We start from the raw sequence: 20,122 nt of genomic DNA on the forward strand, positions 1-20,122 counted from the left end.
ACGTCGCGATATGTCACGACGCGCTGCGGCCCCGCAAGCCCCGGTTCTGGCCCAAACGGCTCCAGCCACGCTTCTCTCTTCCCTAATTAGTGAGGTTTTAGCCCAAAATCGAAGCAGGTTGAGCGTCTGAGAGGGAGAGGGGGGAGGTGTTTGGGGGGTGCCCCCACTTTTGGGTGCGTTTTGCTTCCATTGGGCTCCGGGTGCTCATACCGGGAGCTGTCACCTTGTTTTGGGGGTGCTTTTGCCCTTTTCTGGGTGTTTTTGCCCTTTTCTGGCACGCATCCATGCTGCTGTGGGTGCATTTTTCCCCGCTTTCAGTGTTTTTGACCTTTTCCGCGTCCCTTGGCCCTGCTCCAGGTACTTTCACGTTGCTCTCTGGATGCATTTGCCTGATTTTGGGGTGCATTTGCTCAATTTTTAGTGCATTTGCCCTTTTTGGGCTGCATTTGCCCTGTTCTGTCCACTTTTGCCCATCTCTGGGTACATTTGCTCTGCTTTGAGGGCTTTTCCCCATTTTTGGGGGTGCTTTTGCTCTTTTCTGGGTGCCTTCGCCCTGTTCTGGGTGCATTCACCTTTCTCCGGGTGCATTTACCCTTTTCTGGGTGCATTTTGCTGGGTGTTTTCCGTCTGTGTTGGGTGCTTTCCCTCTGCTTTGGGTGCTTTCCCCCTGTTTTTGGGTGCTTTCCCTCTGGTTTGGGTGCCTGCATCCTGCTCTGTGTGCATTTGCTCATTTCTGCGTTCATTTGCCCCATTTTGGGTCCGTTTGCCCTTCTCCGGCCCCTTTTCACCCACCTCCTCGTGCCTTCCCCCCATTTCCCACGCAGCGTGGGTGCGCCTGCCTCCTTTTGGGTTCAGACCCTCCGTTCCGGGGGCTTTCCCTTCCCAGTTTCGGGTGCGCCCCCCCCCCACCTGCCTCCATCCCCCCCTCCCAGCTCTCCCCCCGCGCTCCATGGACACGGTGGTGCAGATGGTGGAAGCCCTGGAGGCCGCCGAGGAGCTCAGCCTGCCGGAGCTGGCGTGGGTGCTGGGGAGCTGCAGCACCCCTGGGTGCCTCGCCGTGCTGGGGGCCCCCCTCGATGCCCCCCTGGACGTGCCGGCGCTCAGCCCCGAGCAGTGGGCGCTGCTCACCCACCTCCTGCGCCCCGACCCCACGGCACCCGAGCGCGGCGCGGTGCTGGCCCCCGACGGCTCCACCGTGGCCCTCGCGCCGCTGCTCGCAGGCATGGAAGTGGGGCTGAGGATGGCGGGGGGGTGGCCCGGCCCCATTCCCGAGCCCCCCACTGCCCTCGATGCCCTCTACGCCGTCACCATCACCGAGGCGCTGGGGATGGCTTTCCTCTTGGCTCGTGCCCGCAACCAGAGCAGGGCCACCCTGGGACCCGCCGGGTGCTGGGACGACGTGGAAAACCCCCAAAACTTCACCCTGCTGGGTCCCCCTTCGCCCGTCCCCGAGGCCGTCGCCAACGGGGCGCTGGATGGGGTGCTGCTGGGTGCCCGCTTGGCCGAGGCACCCGTCCCGCTCGCCCCCCTGCTCCGGAGCTACTACGGGACGGACAACGGCACCGCGAGCGGGCGGCCCCCCAGCAGCTACCGGCGCCAGGATTTCGGGGCGCTGACGGGGCTGAAGAAGCTGGAGGAGGAGGTGGTGGCGATGCTGCACCTGCTCCGGGTGCTGCCGCCCACCCGAGGGCTCTTGGAGGACGTGGGTGAGGAGGAGGATGTGGCCATCGCCCGCCGGGCGGCGCGGGACTTCATGCAGACCTTTGTCGGTAGGGAGGTGGCACCCCCCCAGGATGAAAAGTTGGGTGGGAGGGAGGGTGCTGGGTGCCGGGATGGGTGCTGGGTGCCGGGATGGGTGTCATTGTCAAGGTCTGAGGGTACAAGTGGTGACACATGGACTGGCGTGGCCGGACAGCACCGTGTCCCCCGGAGTGGGTCCCCCGGGACAAAGCCACGTCCTCAGCCAAGGGCAGAAGCCCCCCGCTGCCACCCGCTGCCTTCCCTCGCAGAGTGCCCGGCCATCGTCCCCCGCTGCATGTGGGGCGCCCGTCCCTACCGGGGCACCCCCAAACCCTTGTCCCTGCCCCTGGGCTCTGTCTACATCCACCACACCTTCGTGCCCAGCGCCCCGTGCCGCACCTTCACCGCCTGCGCCCGCGCCATGCGCTCCATGCAGCGCTTCCACCAGGACACCCGGGGCTGGGACGACATCGGCTACAGGTGAGCCCGACGGCACCGGCACCCCGCTGCCAGCCCCGCCACCCCGCCGCGGTCCCCGTCACCCCGTTGCCATCCTCACCGCCCAACACCCTTGGGTGCCCGCAGCTTCGTGGTGGGCTCGGACGGGTACCTGTACCAAGGCCGGGGGTGGCACTGGGTGGGTGCCCACACCAGAGGCCACAACACCAAAGGCTACGGCGTGGGCTACGTGGGCAACTTCTCGGCCACCCTGCCCGACCCCGACACCATCGCCTTGGTGCGCGACGGCCTCCTGCCCTGCGCCGTCAGGGCCGGCCGGCTCCGCCACGACTACACCCTGCGGGGCCACCGGCAGGTGGTGAACACCAGCTGCCCCGGAGACTCCCTCTTCCAGGAGATCAGGACCTGGCGCGGCTTCGAGGTGGGCACCGGCTTCAATGGCATCTCCCAGGGGTGGGGGTTTGGGTGGTCCGAGCCCACCGAGGTGGGAGCGGGTTCGGTGCCGGGACTGCCCGTGGGTTCTGCTCTCCTTGGCAGTGAGGACCGGCCTCCGAGGGCGCTGCGCTGGGGGGGTGCTGGTCCGGATGGGTGCTGGTCCGGATGGGTGCTGCCGAGGTCGGATCCTGGTCGGGGCGGATGGAGGCCGGATGGGGGACCACGGACACCAGCCGGACCCCGGTCCAGACAGACAGATGGACGGCAGCCCGGACGGACGCTGGTGCGGGTGGGCAGCCAGGGGATGCCAGCCCAGCAGGACCCTGACCCCAAATGTCCGCAGCCCCGAAGGGACACCGGCCCGCACGGGTCCTGCTGGGGTCCCACTGGCCCAGCGCACCGTGCCCGTAGCCACGAGCACCCCCCTAATAAAATCAGTGCCCGGACAGCAGCTCGGCCCCTGGGGAGCGAGGGGGAAACTGAGGCATGGGGCAGTGGGCGGCCGGGGGGTCCCGCACCCTGTGCATGGGTGCGCACGTGCACACGCAGGACCCGTGCCCATCGGGACAGCCCGAGCTGAGCCCACCTTGGAGACCCCCCGAGCCCCCAGCTGGGGTCGCCCACCCTCCTCACCCAGCCCCCGGAGGCGTCCCCGCATCGCCCCGCGCCGTGATGCTCCAGCGCCTCCGTCTCTGCCTCCCGTTCACTCTGAAACCTAATGATGGCCACTGAGCTGGACGAACACCGCTGGCCTCCGGCGCTTCCCGAGCGCCTGGCGGAGGGCCCGGCGCGGCTCTCCCGGCTCGGTGCCCCCCGGGGCCGTGGCCGAGCGTGATCCGGCCGGGCTGGGCGCCCCGATAACATCAGCGGGGCAGAGGCGGAGGTGAGGGTGTGACTGAAACTCCTGCCTGGTCACATGGGGAAGCCACGGCAGGAACCGGGGCGGCCGAGCCTGGGTGCCGAGGAGGCAGCAGGCAGCCGAGGTACGGCGGGGATGGGGGGGATCCGCGGGGAGGTGGCACCCTGGGGTGATGCTCCAGCCTTGGGAGCAGGCGGGGGTGGGAGGGAGCCAAAGGGGGGGGCGTGGGGTGCCAGCATGGGGTGAGGCAGCTCCCTGCTGAGCAAAGGGTGCTCTGTGGGTGCTGGGGGTGCTGGAGGTGCTGCTAGCTGGGGAGGGGGGAGAGTGCACCCCAAAAGCACCGGCACCACCCCCAGCTCTGGGGCACCCTCCCCAGCTCAGCACCGGGGTGCTGCCACCCCAAAATTGGCGGGCGCCTGCAGCTCGCTTCCACCCTGCGGGTGCCCCCCCAAGGAAGCTGCGGGGTGCAACCAGCACCACGGGAGCAGCCCCCCCGCCTTGGCCTGCACCCACCCTGGGGTGCGGGCTGGGGATGGGGGGGGTTGGGGGGGGTCACCCATCCCTGGAGCCCCCCCCGGCAGGCGTGGGGCACGCGCAGGGTGCAGGTGCCGGGAGGAAATGCCGCGGCAGCGCGGCCGCGATGGCGACGGAAACATCTCCGGCACCCGCCTGCGCCTGGGGCCGGGGTGGCTGCGGGGCCACCCACCCCGGGTGTCACCCCAACACGGTGTCACCGCACCCCAGTGGCACCGTATCCTGCCACCCCTGCGCCCCGGCACGGAGGGGTGCCGCGGGGAGGGCCCCCAGGGGAGCTGTCTGGCCCCAGGGGAGCTGTAACGGCCCCAGGGCAGCTGTCTGGATACAGGCACCCAAATTGGGGTGCACAAATTGGGGAGCAATATAGGGGTGCCCCGATAGGGGGACATGGAAGGGGGTGTCCTGATAGAGCCCCCCCCTAGGTGAGGGCACCCAGGTAACGGTGCCTGGAAGGGGGTGCCCCAGAAGGGATGCTTGGAGAGGGGTACCCAAATAGGGGTGCCCACATAAGGGTGCCCACCCCGGTCCCCACCCCAGCCCGTGGCCGTGGCTCATGGGGCTCTCCCCATCCCGCAGATGGAGGTAGAGAAACCCCCAGCGGCAGCCGAGACGCCGACGCTGCTGAAGACCTACAAATGGCGAACGGCAGCACCCATGGGTGACCGGGAACCCGAGCGGGGCACGGGGTCCCCGGGCAGCCGGCGCTGGACCCGGCTGCAGGGCTGGAAACGTTCCTACAGCCAACCCGAATCCGACGGCCCCGACGATGGGGCTGGGAAGGGGGCACCCAAAGCCAGCACCCGCCGGTCCCTGTTCCAGCGGGCTTTCTCGGCCCCCTCCAAGGTGGCCAAGGAGCCACGGAGCCCCGAAGGTGGCAAGGCCACCCTGCAGAAGTATTTGCGCTCCATGTCCAAGAGAAAGGGCCACGGGGAGAGCGGTGCCAGGGCCGAGCGGGCGCACCGCGACGCTCTGCCAAGTACGGGGGTGCTGGGGGGGTTGGGTGTGGGTGCTGGGTGCTGGGGAGGGGGCGACGGTGGTGGGCGATGGGTGGCGGGCAGGGGACGTGGGAGATGGACTGGGAGGAGGTGGGTGGTGGGTTGGAGGCAACGGGTGGGTTGTGGGTGAGGGGTGGTGGAGCCCATGGGGGTCTGGGGGGTGATGGGTGGGTGCTGGTGAGGGGTGCAGGGGGCTGTGAGTGGGGCAGGATGTGGGGCAGGCTCTGCCGGTGCTGGGTAGGGGGGCACCCATGGGGGCAGGACGGCTGGGTCCCTGCATGTGACCTGTAGAGGGTTTGGTCGTGGCCACGTGCGAGCCGGCATTGCCACGCTGATGGTGGCACCTCCACGGCCACGCGTCCTCCAGCACCGCTGCCCCCCTGGTGGCACGGCCACGGCCGCGTGGCTCCCGGCATCGCAGCACCCAGGGTCTCACAGCACCCTGTGGCCCCTAGCACCATCACCCCAACCACGCTGTGGCCCTGACTTGATCACACCTTGGTGGCATGGCCACAGCCACGTCCCCTGGTGCCACCACGCTGACCATACGAGCACCCACCGGGGGGTCCTGACACCCTGCTCTGCACCCCCAGCCCCGGAGAGCACCCACAGCACCCCGACAGCCCCGCTGGCTCCGGCACCCGATGTGCCAGTGTGGGACGTCTCCAACTTCTCGCTGGTGGACGGACAGCTGATCCACGTGGGCAGGGACGAGGAGGTGAGGACACGGGGACCCCGGGGCACCCCGGGGTGCACGGGGTGCTGGAGGTGGCGGTGCCTGACCCCGCTGCGCCCTCAGGCTTCGTGCAGGAGCAGGAACCGGACCGGGAGCTCCATCTCCGAGAGCACCAACCTGCACCCAGCGGGTGGCAGGAGGGACACCGGTGAGCTGCTGACACGGGGCGCTGCCAGCTGCTGCTGCGAGCTCTGGAGCAGCTCCTGTGCGTGGAGCCTTTGGGCCTTGCACCACGCACCGTGCCCCACGCCCCACGCCGTGCATCGTGGCCATGCCCCGTGCGATGCCTCGTGCCATGTTCCATGTTCCACCCCGTGCCCTCTGCACCGTGCCACGCACCCCACGCTGCACCATGTCCCACGCCGTGCCCCACTCTGTGCCCCGTGCTGTGCCCCACGCCGTGCGTCGTGCATTGCGCCCCGTGCCATGCCCCGTGCCATGCCCCTCACCTTGCCCCACGCTCCGTGCACCACACCGAGCGCTGGGGCCTGGAGGAAGTCCTCCGTGCAAGGGTGCCGGGTGCCGTCACTGCTTCCTCCACGCTGCTGCGTGTGCTGATCCGGCCGATAAGCGCTTTCGGCTTCCTCCCCGCGCCCCCCATCAGCGCGGGCAGGCGCCACCGCCAACCAGCCATGGGCCCCCGCCGCTGGCTGCTCTGCGCCGCGCAGGGAGGTGAGTTCCCCCTCCCCGGACCCCCCCCTACCCCCAGCCCCTCTGCACCCTTCTCCCTCGCACCCACGAACGGGCTGCACCCGAGGCTTGGCTGAATTTTGGGGCTACAGGTGGGCAGGATTTGGCACCCAGAACCTCCGGGGGCAGGAGGGCTCCGTCCTCCCTCCCGCTTTGGTTGATGTTTCCCAGGGTGGTGGTGGGGGTGGATTGGGCTGTATCCTGCCCCCCTGCACCCTACTGTGGTGTTGGGGGGCTGGGGGTGCACCTGAGGGGGGGGCTGATGTGGGTGGCTCCAGCAGACCCGGCCACGGAGGAGAGAAACACACGGGCAGCAGGGAAAGGCACCGACAGCGACGCTTCGGTCACCTCCCAGTTCAGCAATGTCAAGGTGGGCATCCCGGGCCCGGCGCCACCCTTGGGTGCCACGCCGCACCCAGGAAGTGGCGTGGCATCCATCCCCTTGTCCCTAAACCAGGGCCTGCTGTGGAAGCGGCTCCGGGATCGGAAAGGGCGCGCGGTGCCCAAAACCGAGACGACGGCGGTGGCTGACGGCGAGAGGTACGGCCCCGTGGGAGGCGGCGGGGACGGTGGTGGGGACACCGGGGAGGGCCCCTGGTGGCAGCCGTGTCCCCTCAGGACCCCGAGCCAGAGCGGTTCGCGCGAGTCCCTGCTGCCCCCGCCGAGCGCCGCCGAGCTGGACCTCACCGGGGACAACGTCATCATCCGGCCCGTGCACGGCAGCATCGTGGGGGAGAAGTTCTGCTTCCAGGTAACGGCCCCGGCCACGCACCCGGGACACCCTTGGGAGGTGGCCGGGGCACCCAGGGCACCCTGCACAGGTGTCTGAGGCAGCCAGGGCACCCAGAAATCGTGGCCATGCACCCAGGACACCCTGGAGGAGCACCCAGAGCACCCCAACATAATTCTCTGTCTGGCTCCTGGGGCACCCAGAGCACCAAGGGCACCCTGCCCAAGCCCCCAGGGGATCCCCACAGGGCACCCAGAGCACCCTGGAACAGCCATAAGCACCCAGACGACCCTGAGGCAGGTCCCAAGCCAGGACCATCCCCTGGGCACCCCGGGGTGCCTTCCTGACACCTCCCCTGCACCCAGATCATCACCGCTGAGGGCAGCCGGTCCTTTGGCTGCACGTCCTTGGCCGAGCGCGACCGCTGGATCGAGAACCTGCGCCGAACCGTGCAGCCCAACAAGGTGGGACGGGCACCCATGGGACACCCCCGCCACCCCCAGGGACACCCCCCGGCACCCTGAGTATGGGTCCTGTCCCCACCCATGCCCCCTTTTGTCCCGAGGGCTTGGCTGTCCCCCACGTCCTGCTCCTGTCCCCTGTGTTCCATCCTGGCTCTGGCCCTCCGCGGATTTCCCTGTCCCCTCCTGTCCCCACGACCCCTCCAGTCCCTTGTCCCCTCCTGCCCCAGTGACCCCTCCAGTCCCTCCATGCCCCCTCCTGTCCCCACGTCCCCTCCTGTCCCCATCTCCACCCACAAACCCCCCACGCCGCATCCCCCCAACGCCCCCATTGACTTTTACCCCCCTCCCCTTACCCCTGACCCCACGCTTCCCCCCTCTCGCCCTCCCCAGGACAACTGCGAGCGGCTGGAGCTGGCGCTGAGCCTGTGGGTGTACGAGGCGCGGGACCTGCCACCCCGGCGCCACCTCCGCTGCCACCTCCTCCTGGACGGCGCGCTCTTCGCCCGCACCACCGCCAAGGTGGCCGGTGCCGACGGCGAGCTCTTCTGGGGCGAGCTCTTCCAGCTGGCCGCCCTGCCGCCCGCCCGCGCCCTCACCCTCGCCCTGTGCCGCGATGACCAGGGCCACCCCTGCCAGACGGTGGCTTCTGTCACCGTCCCCTTGGCAGAGCTGGCGGCCGCCCGGCAGCCCCTGGAGCGCTGGTACCCGCTGGGCGGCCACGGCAGCGGTGAGCGGGCGCCGGCGGTGCGGGTGCGCGGGCGGTACCGGGAGGTGCGGGTGCTGCCCATCGTGCGCTACAAGGAGCTGGCCGAATTCATCACCTTCCACTACCGGGAGCTGTGCGCCCACCTGGAGCCCACCATCGCCGTGCGGCACAAGGAGGAGCTGGCCGGCACCTTGGTCCACGTCCTGCAGAGCACCGGGAAAGCCAAGGTGGGGCACGCCGTGGGCGAGGTGTGGTGGACGTGGGGGAGGGAGGTGGGATGGGATGGGTTGGGGTGGGTTGGGGTGGGATGGGATGGGTTGGGTTGGGTTGGGATGGGATGGGATGGGATGGGATGGGATGGGATGGGATGGGTTGGGATGGGATGGGATGGGTTGGGTTGGGATGGGATGGGATGGGATGGGATGGGATGGGATGGGATGGGATGGGATGCGTTGGGTTGGGATGCGTTGGGTTGGGATGCGTTGGGTTGGGTTGGGATGCGTTGGGATGGTTTGGGTTGGGATGCGTTGGGATGGTTTGGGATGGGTTGGGTTGGGATGGGTTGGGATGGGTTGGGTTGGGTTGGGTTGGGATGGGTTGGGTTGGGATGTGTTGGGTTGTGTTGGGTTGGGTTGGGATGGCATGGCATGGCATGGTACTGTGAGTGGGATGGGATGGGATGGGATAGGATGGGAAATTCAGTTCGAGGGGATTCCAGGAGACCCAGGCACTGCCCGGGCTGGGGTTGCCAAGTCCCACTGGGCCCACGGGTTGAGCCCCTCGACGTGGCCACCCCGCAGGCGTTCCTCATTGACCTCGGCGTGGCCGAGCTGGACCGCTTCGACGACCGGGAGGCGCTGATCTTCCGCGAGAACACGCTGGCCACCAAGGCCATCGATGAATACATGAAACTGGTGGGGGGCAAATACCTCCAGGACACGCTGGGTACGGCCGGGCATTAAAAGGCTTTGGGGGCATTACGGGGTGCAGGGCGTGGGCAGGACGTTATGGGGCATTTTGGGCTGCGGGACACCCCCAGCACATCCCTGGGGGCTCGTCACAGCCGTGCCCGTGGTGGGGGCCGGCCAGTCCCTCACCAGTTGCCCCCGGTGCCCAGGTGAGGCCCTGGCCCAGCTCTGCACCTCGGACGATAGCTGCGAGGTCGATCCCAGTAAATGCGCCGGCCCCGACCTCTCCGACAACCAGAACAACCTGCGGCAGGTCTGCGAGGAGACCTTCCAGCGCATCGCCACGTCCTGCGAGTGAGGGGCAGGGACAGGAAAGGGCTCGGGCAATGGGACGGGCACGGGAGAGGGCACGGGGACAGCCACCAGCAGGAAGACCCAGGGACGGGCTTGGGGACGGGCACGGGAACGGGTCCTGGCACCGGGATGGACATGGGGAAGGACACGGGGACGAGTCTGGGGACAGACGTGGGGGACGGGAACAGAGAAAGGCGCCACGCCTGGGATGGACACGGCGACGGGCACCGGGAGGGACGTGGGGACAGGTCTGGGACAGACACGGGACCATCGCGGGGGGACTTCGGGGCCACCCACCCCCCGTCCGTCCCCGCAGAGCCTTCCCGGCGGAGCTGGGCGAGATCTTCGCGGCGTGGCAGGAGGAGTGCGCGGCGCGGGGCAAGGCGGCCATCGGGCAGCGCCTGGTCTCGGCCTCCCTCTTCCTGCGGTTCCTCTGCCCGGCCATCATGTCCCCCAGCCTCTTCGGCCTCGTCCAGGAGTACCCGAGCGAGGCCACCGCCCGCACCCTCACCCTGGTGGCCAAGGTCATCCAGAACCTGGCCAACTTCACCACGTAGGTCACGGCGCACCGGTGGTGCTGGTGGGGAGGGGGGTCCCTGTGGGGTGGCGGCGATGTCCCCTACCGCCCCTACAGCCCCTGCAGCCCCTACAGCCCCTACAGCCTGTGGCACGTGCCCTAAAACGGCCGTGGGGCAGTAGGGATGTCCCCAAGGTGCCCTGAGGCCACGTGAAATGGGGCGGCTCTCCTCCGTGGCATGGGGCTGCAGGGAGGGATCCCACGGGGCACCGGGGACGTCCCCGGCACGCCACGGGGACACGGCAGAGCCCTCACCCGTGGTGGCTGGGTTTGGGGACGCGGCGGTGACCCCGGTGACAGGCCGCCGCGGTGCCCAGGTTCGGCGAGAAGGAGGCCTACATGGGCTTCATGAACGAGTTCCTGGAGCACAACTGGGGCCCGATGACGGCCTTCCTGCAGAGCGTGGCCAACCCCGAGAGCAGTGTCCACATGGCCACCTACGACGGCTACGTGGACCTGGCCCTGGAGCTCGCCACCCTCCACCTCCTGCTCTGCGACATCTTCTCCAGCCTGGACCAGGTGCCACCACCCGTGTGTGTGTCCCCACGTGGGGCCGGTGACCCCGGTCTCCTTCTTGTCCCCGTGCGCTGAGCCGGGTTCTCGCTGCCACGTGTGTGTCACCCGCCCTAGGGCCACCCGACGTCCCCGTAACGTCCCCGTTTTGTCCTGGCAGGCCACACAGGAGGAGCTGGAGCCCCTGCCCACCATCCTCAATGCCATCAGGGAGGGCACCCCCGTCCCCGTCTCTGTCCGGCTCAGCTCCACCACGGAGCGAAGGTACCGGGGGGTGGGCAGGGGACACGTGTGGGGCCAGCAGGGAGACACCGGGAGCTTTTCGGGGTGGTTCTGCTCCTGGTTGGGTCCGGGGTGACTTTGGGTTTGGGGTGACTGAGCCCAGCAGGGTCCCGGGTGGTTTCGGGATGACTCTGCTCCAAGCTGGCTTCCAGGGGTGGTCCCAAGGGTTCCAGGTCCTGCTGTCAGCGGGGTTTGGGGGAGACTTCTGGTGCAGGCTGGGTCCGGGGGCTGTTTCTGGCCCCAGGTAGGTTTAGGGGCTGCTCCTGCTCTTGGCTGGGTCCCCCAAATGCTCACAGACAGCCTCAGGACTGGCCCTAGCGGGACTCGGGGTGGTCCCAGTGGACCCCTCGGGGGTCCAACACCTCCCCGGTGCCCACCCATGCCACCGCCCCCTCTCCTCGCCCAGCCCGGCGGAGAGCCACAAGCCGGGCTTCGTGCCCCCGCGGGACCTGAGCAAGCACAGCCCCCTCATCAAGAGCCAGTCCCTCGTCAGCATCCGCCGCGTCCGCAGCCGCGAGGACGGGACGGACGCGGAGCCGGGGCGGGCGCCGTCCCCGTCCCCGTCCCCTCGCCCCGGCCGGGAGCGGAGGAACGTGCAGCGCACCCAGAGCGTCCCGGCGCAGAACAAAGCCGCCCGCCGCCTGCGCAAGCAGGGCAGCGCCGAGCAGGTGGCGGGGACGCAAGGCGAGGAACCCCCGGGGGTCTCCGGCCCTCGAGATGCCACGGTGAGACAACCCCGGGACGGGATGGGGGGGGGACGCCTCGAGGGTGGCAGCGCCACGGGGAGGTTTTGGAGAGGGATCACGGGGGAGTTTTGGGGGTGGTGGGGCCAGGACAAGGCTGTGGGGACCCTTTGGGGACAATGGAACCATGGGGACCCTTTGGGGACGATGGAGCCATGGGGTCCCTTTGGGGAAGATGGAGCCATGGGGTCCCTTCGGGGACAATTGGGGTCCCTTTGGGGACAGTGGAGCCGTGGGGTCCCTTTGGGGACAATTGGGGTCCCTTTGGGGGTGGCAAGGCCATGGGGAACATTTGTGGTAGGATCACGGGGACCCTTTTGGGGAGGACGGGGCCATGGAGACCCCTCGGGGATCACAGGGTCTCGGGGACCCCTCGAGAAACGACCGCAGAGACCCTTTGGGGGGCGGCAGGCCCCCACCCTGCCGCGCACCCCAGGGTGCCCACGCTGACGGGTGCCCCGGGTGCCGCAGGGACGCTCGAAGCTGCGCTCGTCGGTGTCGCTGCCGCGCAAATCCACGGTGCCGTGGCAGCGCTACGCCGAGGAGGCGGCGGCGGCCCAGGGCGAGCTCTACGCCATCCGTCCCCTGGAAAAGGTAACCCTGGGGGGGGGCAGCACCCGGCCCGGCACCCACGGGGCCTCCCTCCTGACCTCTGCCCTCGTGTGTGTGTCCCCCAAAAAAACAAAAACCAGCACGGGAGGCTGATCGAGGCGCTGGGGAAGGAGGTGGCGGAGAACCGGGAGAAGCTGCGGCGGGCGGAGGCGCGGGCGGGCGAGCTGGAGGCGCAGCACCGGGGGCTGCGGCAGGAGCAGGGCCAGCACCGCCAGCAGCTCGAGAGGCTCCGCCAGCAGCTGGACGAGGCCAACGCGCGCGTGGCCAACCTGGGAGCCAGGTGGGTGGCCCCAAAGCCTGGGGGGCCCCAAAACCTGGAGGACCCCAAAGCCTGGGAGACCCCAAAGCGGTGCCCAGCGCCCAGCTCTGCACCCCCAAACCGCTTCCAGTTCCTGCTGGGGGTCCGGGCTCATCCCCGACCCGAAATTTTAGGTTGACGGCGGCTGAAGGCACGCGGAAGAAGGACCTAGAGAGGCTGAAGGCCAGCGAGGAGAAGGGCCGAGCGCTGGTAAGAGCCCCGGGAGCCCCGGGAGCGGGGTGTGGGGGCCGGGCAGTGGGTGCTGACACCGTCCCCTCGCAGGAGAGCCGAATTTCGGCGCTGGAGCGGGACCACACCGAGCTGCGCGCTGCCATTGCCCAGCTCCGGGGCCACCCGGGCAGGACGGGACACCGGGCCCCGGGGACACCGAGCTGGGACGAGGGCGGTGAAGACGCCCAGGCCACCAGCGTGTGACCCGCGGCGCCGTTCCCAAAAGCTGTTTGACCCCGATCCCAGCGGGATTCCCGTCCCCAAGGAATAAACGGCGTTGGTGTCGCTCGGAGCGGTGCCTGTCAGCACCCCGCGTCCTGGCCCCGGCGCCCTGGGGGGCCGCATCCATCCCCATGGGGCACCAGGCTTTAGGGCAGGGCCGCGGGGGCACTTTGGGGGTCTCAAATTCAAGTCCATGGGGACTTTTGGGGGTGACAGGACCATGGGGGCCCTTTTTGGGTGTCAAGTTCAAATCCATGGGGACCCCTTGGGGCAGGGCCATGAGGGATCTTTGGGGACAGGACCTTGGGGGCCCTTTGGGGGTGTCAAGTCCAAGTCCATGGGGGCTTTTAGGGCCAGGGCCATGGGGGCCCTTTGGGGGTTTCATGTCCATGGGGACCTCTTGGGACAGGGCCATGGGGACTTTTGGGGCAGGACCTTGGGGGCTTTTTGGGGGTGTCACGTCCACGGGGGTTTTAGGGCAGGGCCACGGGGACCCTTTGTGGGTGTCAGCCCCACGGGGACCTTTTAGGACAGGTCCCTGGGAGCCCTTTGGGGCTGACCGGACCTCGGGGACCCCCGGGGGGGGGCTCCCGAGCCCCAGCGCGGCCACCTCGGGGCCGCCCCCTCCCCTCCCCTCCCCTCTCAGCGCCCTCCCCAAGATGGCGGCGCGGCGCGGCCGTCGCGCGGCGATGACGCAGGAACCGCGCCGCCTCCCCCTCTCCCCCTCCCTCCCTCCCCCTTCCCCCCCTCGACCCCCTTCCTCCGCCACTCCCAACATGGCGGCGCCGCCGCGCCGCCGACGTCATCACGGCGGCGCCGCGCGGGGCCAATGGGCGGGGTGGGGGGGGCGGCGGCGGCGGCGGCGGCCGCTCCGGCGGGGCGGGGGCAGGGGGCGGGGGCCGGGGGGCGGCGCGGCCCCAAGATGGCGGCGGCGGCGGCGGCGGAGGCGGCGCTGGGCCCCCCCTCGCCGCCCCCAAGATGTCGGCGGCGGCCCGGTCGCGCTCGGCGTGACGTAGTCAGGCCCCGCCGCCGGGAGGGGGGCGGGGGAGCGGCCGGAGCGGCGCAGGAGGAGGCGGCGGCGGCACCGGGAGGGGCACCGGGAGAGGAGCCCCCGGGGGGGGCCTTAACGGGACCATGGCCTCGGCCCCGCGCTTGCTGCGGGGCCCGGAGCCCGGGGGGAGGCCCCGGGGGCGGCGGAGGCGCTGAGGAGCCCGCGGGGCCCGGCCCCGGGGGGGCGGAGGGGTGAGTACCGGGGAGGGGGGGGGGGGGGGAACGGGCCCCGGGGGGGGGGGGTTAAGGGGGGTTTGGGGAGGGGAGGGGGGAAGTGGGGTTGTGTGTGCCCCCCCCCGGTACCGGGGAGGGGGGGGGAAGGGGCGAGGAGCCCCCGGTGGCGGCACCGTCCGGGGTGCTGAAACGGGGACGGGGAGCGGGGGGGGCTGGGGGGGGGCAGGGAGGAAGGTGACAGCGGGGGGAGGTGATAAGAGGGGGGTGATAAGGGGGGGCGGGGGGGGCTGCAGGTGACAAGGGGGGGGTGGGGGGGGCGAGGGGGGGAGATTGGGACTGCCTGGGGACGCAGGGGGGCTTTGGGGGGGCTTTGGGGGGGGCACCCAGGGGGTGTGGGGGGGTGCAGGTGAGTTTTGGGGGGGGGCACGGGGGGGTTTGGAGTGGGGGGGGCACCTGTGAGAGTGTTGGGGACGTGGGGGGGTGTGCCTGGGGGGGGGGGGCAGGCGTTATGGGGGGGCTGTGGCTGTTTGGGGGGGGGACAAGGGGACAATATCGTGGCCTCAGGGCCATGTCAGGGTGGGCTTCACCCCCCTGACCCCCCCACCCGGGACAGGGTGACCTGGGTGACACAGGACTGGGGGGGGGGGGACACGGTGACATCTGGGGGGGGCGTTTGGACCCGTGCTCCCCCCGTGGCTGGCTCAACATCGGGGTGCTGGGGGGGGGGGACACCACCCCCAACCCCCCCAACGGCCTTCGTGGAGCTCGTTAACGAACTTCGCTTCAACGAGCCTCCGGTAACGAGCGGGCAGGAGCCCCCCCTGCCCCTGTGACCCCCCCGGCAGCCTCAGGTGGGGTCGGCGGTGATGGTGGGGGGCACGGGGGGGGGATTTTCGGAACCCCTTGGAGCCGTTTTCGTCCTGGCGTGGCTCGCCGGGGGCTTTGCGTGGAGGTCTGTCCGTACGGCTGTCTGTCCGTCCGTCCATCCGTCCGGCTGTGTCCGAAATGGGCGCTGGGTTTGGCAGCGGTTGTGGAGGAAGAAGAGGAGGAGGAGGAGGAGGAAGAGCAGCCCCCCCCCCCGGGGGACGCCGGTTCCAGCTCCGGGCGGGCGGTGAGCCCCCCTCTGCGGCACCGCGGCTTCGGAGGAGGTTTCGGGAGCTCGGGAGGAAGGGTGGGGGGCGCTGCCGGGAAGGGACCCGGCCGGGATCCCCGGTTTGGGGCTCCCCCGGTTTGGGGCTCCCCAGATTTTGGGCTCCCGGAACGGCCTCGCTGTCACTGGGAAGGAGCTCGCGGGGGCTTCGTCGGAGCCTCCCCAAATTCCTCATGGAGCGAACTCCCTGCACAATCGCTCCCTTTTGGGGTTCTGCCCCAGAAGAGGCTCCAAGCGAGACCGAAACCCTCAAAACCGAGCCCGGTTTGGCAAAACGACCCCATTGGGGTGGGGGGAGAGGCTCCGAAGCCCACCGGGAGCCGCTTTGGCCCCGCGCAGCCACCCCTGGGCCGGGCGGTGCTGGGCCAGAGCCCCCTGAGCCCGGCTGGCAGGGAAGGAAGCGATTGTCCCCGATCGTCCCCGATTGTCCCCATTTAAAGCGTTTTAGCATTTAAATTGGGGCCGTCCTGCTCCGCCTCCCCATGGCTGCGGGGCGAGGGGCTGGGGGAAGGGGCCGGCCGCAGTCTGGCCCCGGCCCTTGGCACGAGCGGGCGGCGGGGAGCTGGGTAAGGACTCGGAAACTGTGTGCGAAATTGGGGCATAATCTTGGGTTTTTTGCTTTTTTTTTTTTTTTTTTTTTTTTTTAATGTCTCCCCCCAAAAAAAGCAGCGAGCGGGTCACCCGGCGGAGCCAACCCCTGCTGGTTTGGTTATTGTTTTTTGGGGGGGGGGTTGTGGGTGCTGGTGTGGAGAATTGGGGGGAGAAAGGTGAAAATCTCAAATTTTCGGTGAGCTTCAAAACCCAGCCGGGTGTGAGGGGAGGAAGAAGAGGATGAAGGAAGGGGCGGCCGCTTCTGTGCTCCTATGGGGAGCTGCTGGCGTGGCACATCGGAGAGGGGGGGATGCTGCCACGGCTCAAAAAGGGGGAAAAAAGGGGAAAAAGGGAAAAAAAGCCCCTTCCTGGAGGCTGGGTGGCTGCAGGTCTTCAAAAAATAGGGTTGAAAATTTGTGTATTTGAGGGCGTTGTGGTATCGCCCCCCTGGCGCTCGGTGTGTTTTACCCCAAATCCTGGTTTCTTGACCCCGTTGGGATCTGTGGGGATCCCAACGTCTTGGGGCTGGCAGAGCCCAACGGAGCCGCTGCTTTCTGCTTAAACGAGGAGAAAAAAGCCAAAACAAACCCAAACCCCCAGTTATTTAGCTCAGTTTTGATGGGTCCCTTCGCAGGGAGTGCGACGCGCCGCCCCACCACGTGCCCACGCCGCGTTGTCGTGTGGCTCCTTGCTGCTTTCCCTTTTATTCCACTAACGGGCGATGCGTTTTGGGGTGATTTCTCTCCCTTTTGGCTGCACGCCTGCCTCTCGCCGCTTGCCAGCCAGCTTGAGATTAGCCTCCATGCGCCGAGGGTGGCGGGGACCCCTCCTGCTCGCTTTTGGGGGTCCCCTGTCCCCGTGTCCCCCCTGTCCGTGCCGGGGGGGTGGCAGCGGGGTGGGCTCTTGGTGGCCGTCCCCACGTGCGGGCTGGCCCGGAGCAGGTGGCCGGTGGGCTCGCTCCTCCGCCGCTTCCCTCTGCGCTTGGCAAAGGGGCACCGGGCAAAATCTATGGCCCATTGTTTTCCCCTTGGCTCCCGAGAGGAAATTTAAGCCCGCTCTTGAAATCGGGGTGGGTTTCTTTTTTATTTTATTTTATTTTATTTATTTTTTTTTTTCGGTTTCCTTGGACTCGGTGCTGAGGTTTGAGGAACCTGCGGGCAGCCGAGCCGCTGCCTCCCGGGACAACGTGATGGGAGATGCGGGGAGAGGAGAGACCCTCGGGACCCTCGGCCCCTCCTGGCAGAGCTGGGGGGAGGCAGAAGCTTTCCCCGGGCTCTGCCCCAGCCCTTGGGCCCCAGCAGCTTTCGGGAGCCCCCCAGACGGGGGAAGGCGCGGAAGGGATTTGGGACGCTTCGAGCTGGGGCTGCTCCCAAGCCCCAGGTGGAAAAGCCCTCGCCCGGCAGCATCCCCAAATCGAGGGCAGCTGCGGGAGCTGACCCCTTGCTGATGAAGAAAGGCGGCTTTATTTTAGTTTAGTTCACTTTTAGGTCTTTAGTGCTATTATTTTTTTTAAATGGATGGGAAGAAACCAACCCAAGCAAGAGCCGGTTGGGTGCGTGCAGCTGGGCCCCGGAGAGGAAGGCGGCGAGGTGGCTTTTTGGGGGGGACGAGGTGGCTTTTTAATGGGCAGGGTGGCTTTTTGGGGGGCGAGGTGGCTTTTTTGGGGATTTTCAGGGTCATCCCGGTGCCGTGCGCTGGGCTGGGCTCTGCCACTCTCCTCCCGTGGCCCGGGGCTACGTCGGGTGGTGATGGCATCTCGCAGAGCGCCAACGATTCCCTGTCTTCATTTGCATTGTTACCTTGAAGGTATTTATAGTCTCGCTGCCTTCTCCTTCCCCGGCTGGGTAAATTTAGCTCCTCGGCGCTCCCTCGGTGCCTTTATCCTCCGGCTGGCTGATAAGCCGGCCTTTTTAGCGCCCGGTTCCTCCTTTTTTTTTCTTTTTTTCCTCCCCCGCCCCGATCCGGGATTCGGCCCCTGGGTCAAAGCAGGGGCGCTGGAGATCTCCCCCCTCCCTCCAGGTGGTGGAAAGGGTTTGGGGGAGATGGGTGATTTTTTTTTTTTGGGGGGGGGACACAAACGCAACGGGTTTGCCCCCAGCAGCTCCCAGACCCTCGGGGGACCCCCGGGCGCTGTTTTTGGTGAGGGCGATGCTTCGAGCCCGGCGGCTGAACTCATCCAAAAGGCCGCGGGGTCGCAGGGATTGAGGATTTCTCCCCTTTTGGGGTGATTTTGGCCTCGGCGATGGGGTCGCTGTGCGAGGCTGAGGTGTCGCTCCCGCTTCAGCCCCGCTCGGTGGCGGCAGCGGGCCAAAATCCCGTGGTTTTGGGGAGCCAGGAGGCTTTGGGGGCACAGAGACACCCCCGCAGCTGCGTGGTGGTTAATTCTGGGGGGAAATAACGGGCTTTTGGGGGAAAAAGCTTCGTGCTGGGGACATTTGGGGTGTTTTAGGGTACGGCACCGTGTCGGCTACCGGCAGCATCGGTGCTGCCAAGGGGGTGAGCGATGGGACCCGACGCCTTGCCCCAGAGCCTGGCTGGGCTCGGGGGGCAGCAAAAACGGGGCGAGCAGGGGGGCACCGAGGCGATTTTTGGGGAATTCCAGCGTCGGGAACAGCGGCGAGGCCCCGTGCTGGGAAGCTTCAGGGTTTTCAGGAGCCGCTCGCCGCTCTGGCGGCCTCCTCCGCGTGGGAGAAACCCGGGCTCCTCTCTCATTTTCCCCTCTTTTATCCCTTTTTTTTGTAGGTTTTTCGGGCAGTCCCTGGCCGCCGACCCTCCCGAGCCCCGCTGCGGGGTTTTTTCGCGAGCGCCGCAGCGCGATCGGCGAGGGATGGAGAAAGCTGTCCCCGCTTTATCGGAGCGCCAGGGAGATGGAGGCAGAGCCCTGCTAATGACACTGGAGCCAAACAAAGAGAATTTTGCTGCCCTTGAGTGCCCCCAAGGTGAAGAGAGAAGAGCTGCTTTTGTGAAAGATGCGAAAGCGCCTCTGGAGAGCCCGGCTCTATCTGGGACATCGGTGGAAGCGGGGACGGAGCTCAAGGAAGCCGCCTTCTACGCCGCGGACAACCTGGCGATGATGAGCAGGGACGGGAAGGGGCCCCCCGGCACCGAGCTCTGTCCCCTGCAAGAGGACCCCGACTTCTTCTCGCCCCTGTCCCGCCAGGAGCCCGACATCGCCCTGGAAGCCCGCGACGTGGCCGGTAAGACCCCGGGAAGCCCCCGTTGGGTTCCTCCCGCAGGCTGGTGGCAGCTCCCGGTGCTTGGGTTTGGGTTGAGCCAAGTTTGGGCGTCGTGCCCGCGGCCTGTCGGTGGTGCCCCTGCTCTGGTTCGCGTTGGATGTCTTGGTTTGGAGGCGTTTTGTTGTGAGATGCCGGGAATCTGGGCAAAAGGGGGCTCAGCGTGGTGAAAACCCGGCGGGTTTGGGGCTCGGGGTCGTGACAGCAAGCCCGTGCCTGGGTTCGGCGCCAGAGGCAGGGATGTTGTGGGTCAGGCCCCAAAACCGGGCTCTCGGCGAGCTTCCAGCCACCCTGCCCTGCCCCTGGCAGCCGGGCTGGCGTTGTTGGGCTCTGCCCCACCTCCCAAAAACGCCGAGGAGCAGCGAGCCGAGGCTGGGACCGCTCGTGCCGAGCTCAGGGTGCAGCTGGGGAAGGCAGAGCCCCCTCGCTGCAGCCCCCGCGGCCGAGAGCTTTCAGGCGAGTCAAATCTTCCGGCCGTGGATGCTTTTTTTGGGGCCGCGGGAGCGAAAGCTGCACCACCTGCACCTCGCACAGCTCCCCTTGGTGCTTCCTCTTCTCGGAGAGGCTCTGCCGAGCGTGGTCGCGTGCACAAAAACCTCATCCCCCGAGCTGTGGGACGCGCGGGGACCCGTCTGCCACCGGTGCCGTTAGCCCCGTGATACTGATCGCTCCTGATGTACAGGATGAGCATTTTGTTACCCGTGGGAGTTCCTCCCCTGGATAAAATCCCTCCTCTGAGGGCTCGGAGCGATGCTGCTGCGCTCCCGGGGACGTTTCCGCCGCTCTCCTCTCACAGGGGAACCCTGCACGGCTGCTGCCCGTGCTCTGCTCCT

At 68.0% G+C, this 20,122-nt stretch overlaps 3 protein-coding genes across 4 annotated transcripts in view; all 3 read left to right on the plus strand.

The window, feature by feature from the left end:
- Positions 1–949: 949 nt before the first annotated feature.
- PGLYRP2 (peptidoglycan recognition protein 2) lies at positions 950–2,793 on the plus strand. Its single transcript, XM_032204944.1, has 4 exons — positions 950–1,769; positions 2,010–2,220; positions 2,326–2,620; positions 2,737–2,793. The coding sequence occupies exons 1-4, from the start codon at positions 950–952 to the stop codon at positions 2,737–2,739; spliced, it is 1,329 nt and encodes a 442-aa protein (XP_032060835.1). The 3' UTR covers positions 2,740–2,793.
- Positions 2,794–4,606: 1,813 nt separating this feature from the next.
- Positions 4,607–13,073, plus strand: RASAL3 (RAS protein activator like 3). Its single transcript, XM_032205015.1, has 18 exons — positions 4,607–5,006; positions 5,619–5,743; positions 5,825–5,909; positions 6,733–6,821; positions 6,909–6,991; positions 7,070–7,202; positions 7,547–7,645; positions 8,036–8,578; positions 9,152–9,296; positions 9,469–9,613; positions 9,930–10,166; positions 10,508–10,709; positions 10,864–10,967; positions 11,392–11,710; positions 12,200–12,322; positions 12,421–12,620; positions 12,773–12,848; positions 12,921–13,073. The coding sequence occupies exons 1-18, from the start codon at positions 4,607–4,609 to the stop codon at positions 13,071–13,073; spliced, it is 3,261 nt and encodes a 1,086-aa protein (XP_032060906.1).
- A 5,743-nt stretch (positions 13,074–18,816) lies between these two features.
- WIZ (WIZ zinc finger) overlaps positions 18,817–20,122 on the plus strand; it is a 37,691-nt gene continuing 36,385 nt past the window's right edge. For both annotated transcript variants that reach the window (XM_032204995.1, XM_032204994.1), the window contains exon 1: positions 18,817–19,253. In XM_032204995.1, the coding sequence (XP_032060886.1) occupies positions 18,884–19,253 (370 nt within the window). In that variant the 5' untranslated portion in view covers positions 18,817–18,883. The remainder of the gene's footprint in view (positions 19,254–20,122) is intronic.

The sequence above is a fragment of the Aythya fuligula genome, chromosome 30, assembly GCF_009819795.1.
Source record: "Aythya fuligula isolate bAytFul2 chromosome 30, bAytFul2.pri, whole genome shotgun sequence".
NCBI classification, from domain to species: domain Eukaryota; kingdom Metazoa; phylum Chordata; class Aves; order Anseriformes; family Anatidae; genus Aythya; species Aythya fuligula.

Bases quoted from the DNA above. Each gene is read 5' to 3' on its own strand.
- RASAL3 (XM_032205015.1), top strand. From the start codon at position 4,607: ATGGAGGTAGAGAAACCCCCAGCGGCAGCCGAGACGCCGACGCTGCTG. The intron at 9,297-9,468 runs GTACGGCCGGGC...CCCGGTGCCCAG, and splicing joins ATACCTCCAGGACACGCTGG to GTGAGGCCCTGGCCCAGCTC. The intron at 9,614-9,929 runs GTGAGGGGCAGG...CCGTCCCCGCAG, and splicing joins CGCATCGCCACGTCCTGCGA to AGCCTTCCCGGCGGAGCTGG.
- PGLYRP2 (XM_032204944.1), top strand. From the start codon at position 950: ATGGACACGGTGGTGCAGATGGTGGAAGCCCTGGAGGCCGCCGAGGAG. The intron at 1,770-2,009 runs GTAGGGAGGTGG...CTTCCCTCGCAG, and splicing joins CTTCATGCAGACCTTTGTCG to AGTGCCCGGCCATCGTCCCC. The intron at 2,221-2,325 runs GTGAGCCCGACG...GGGTGCCCGCAG, and splicing joins TGGGACGACATCGGCTACAG to CTTCGTGGTGGGCTCGGACG.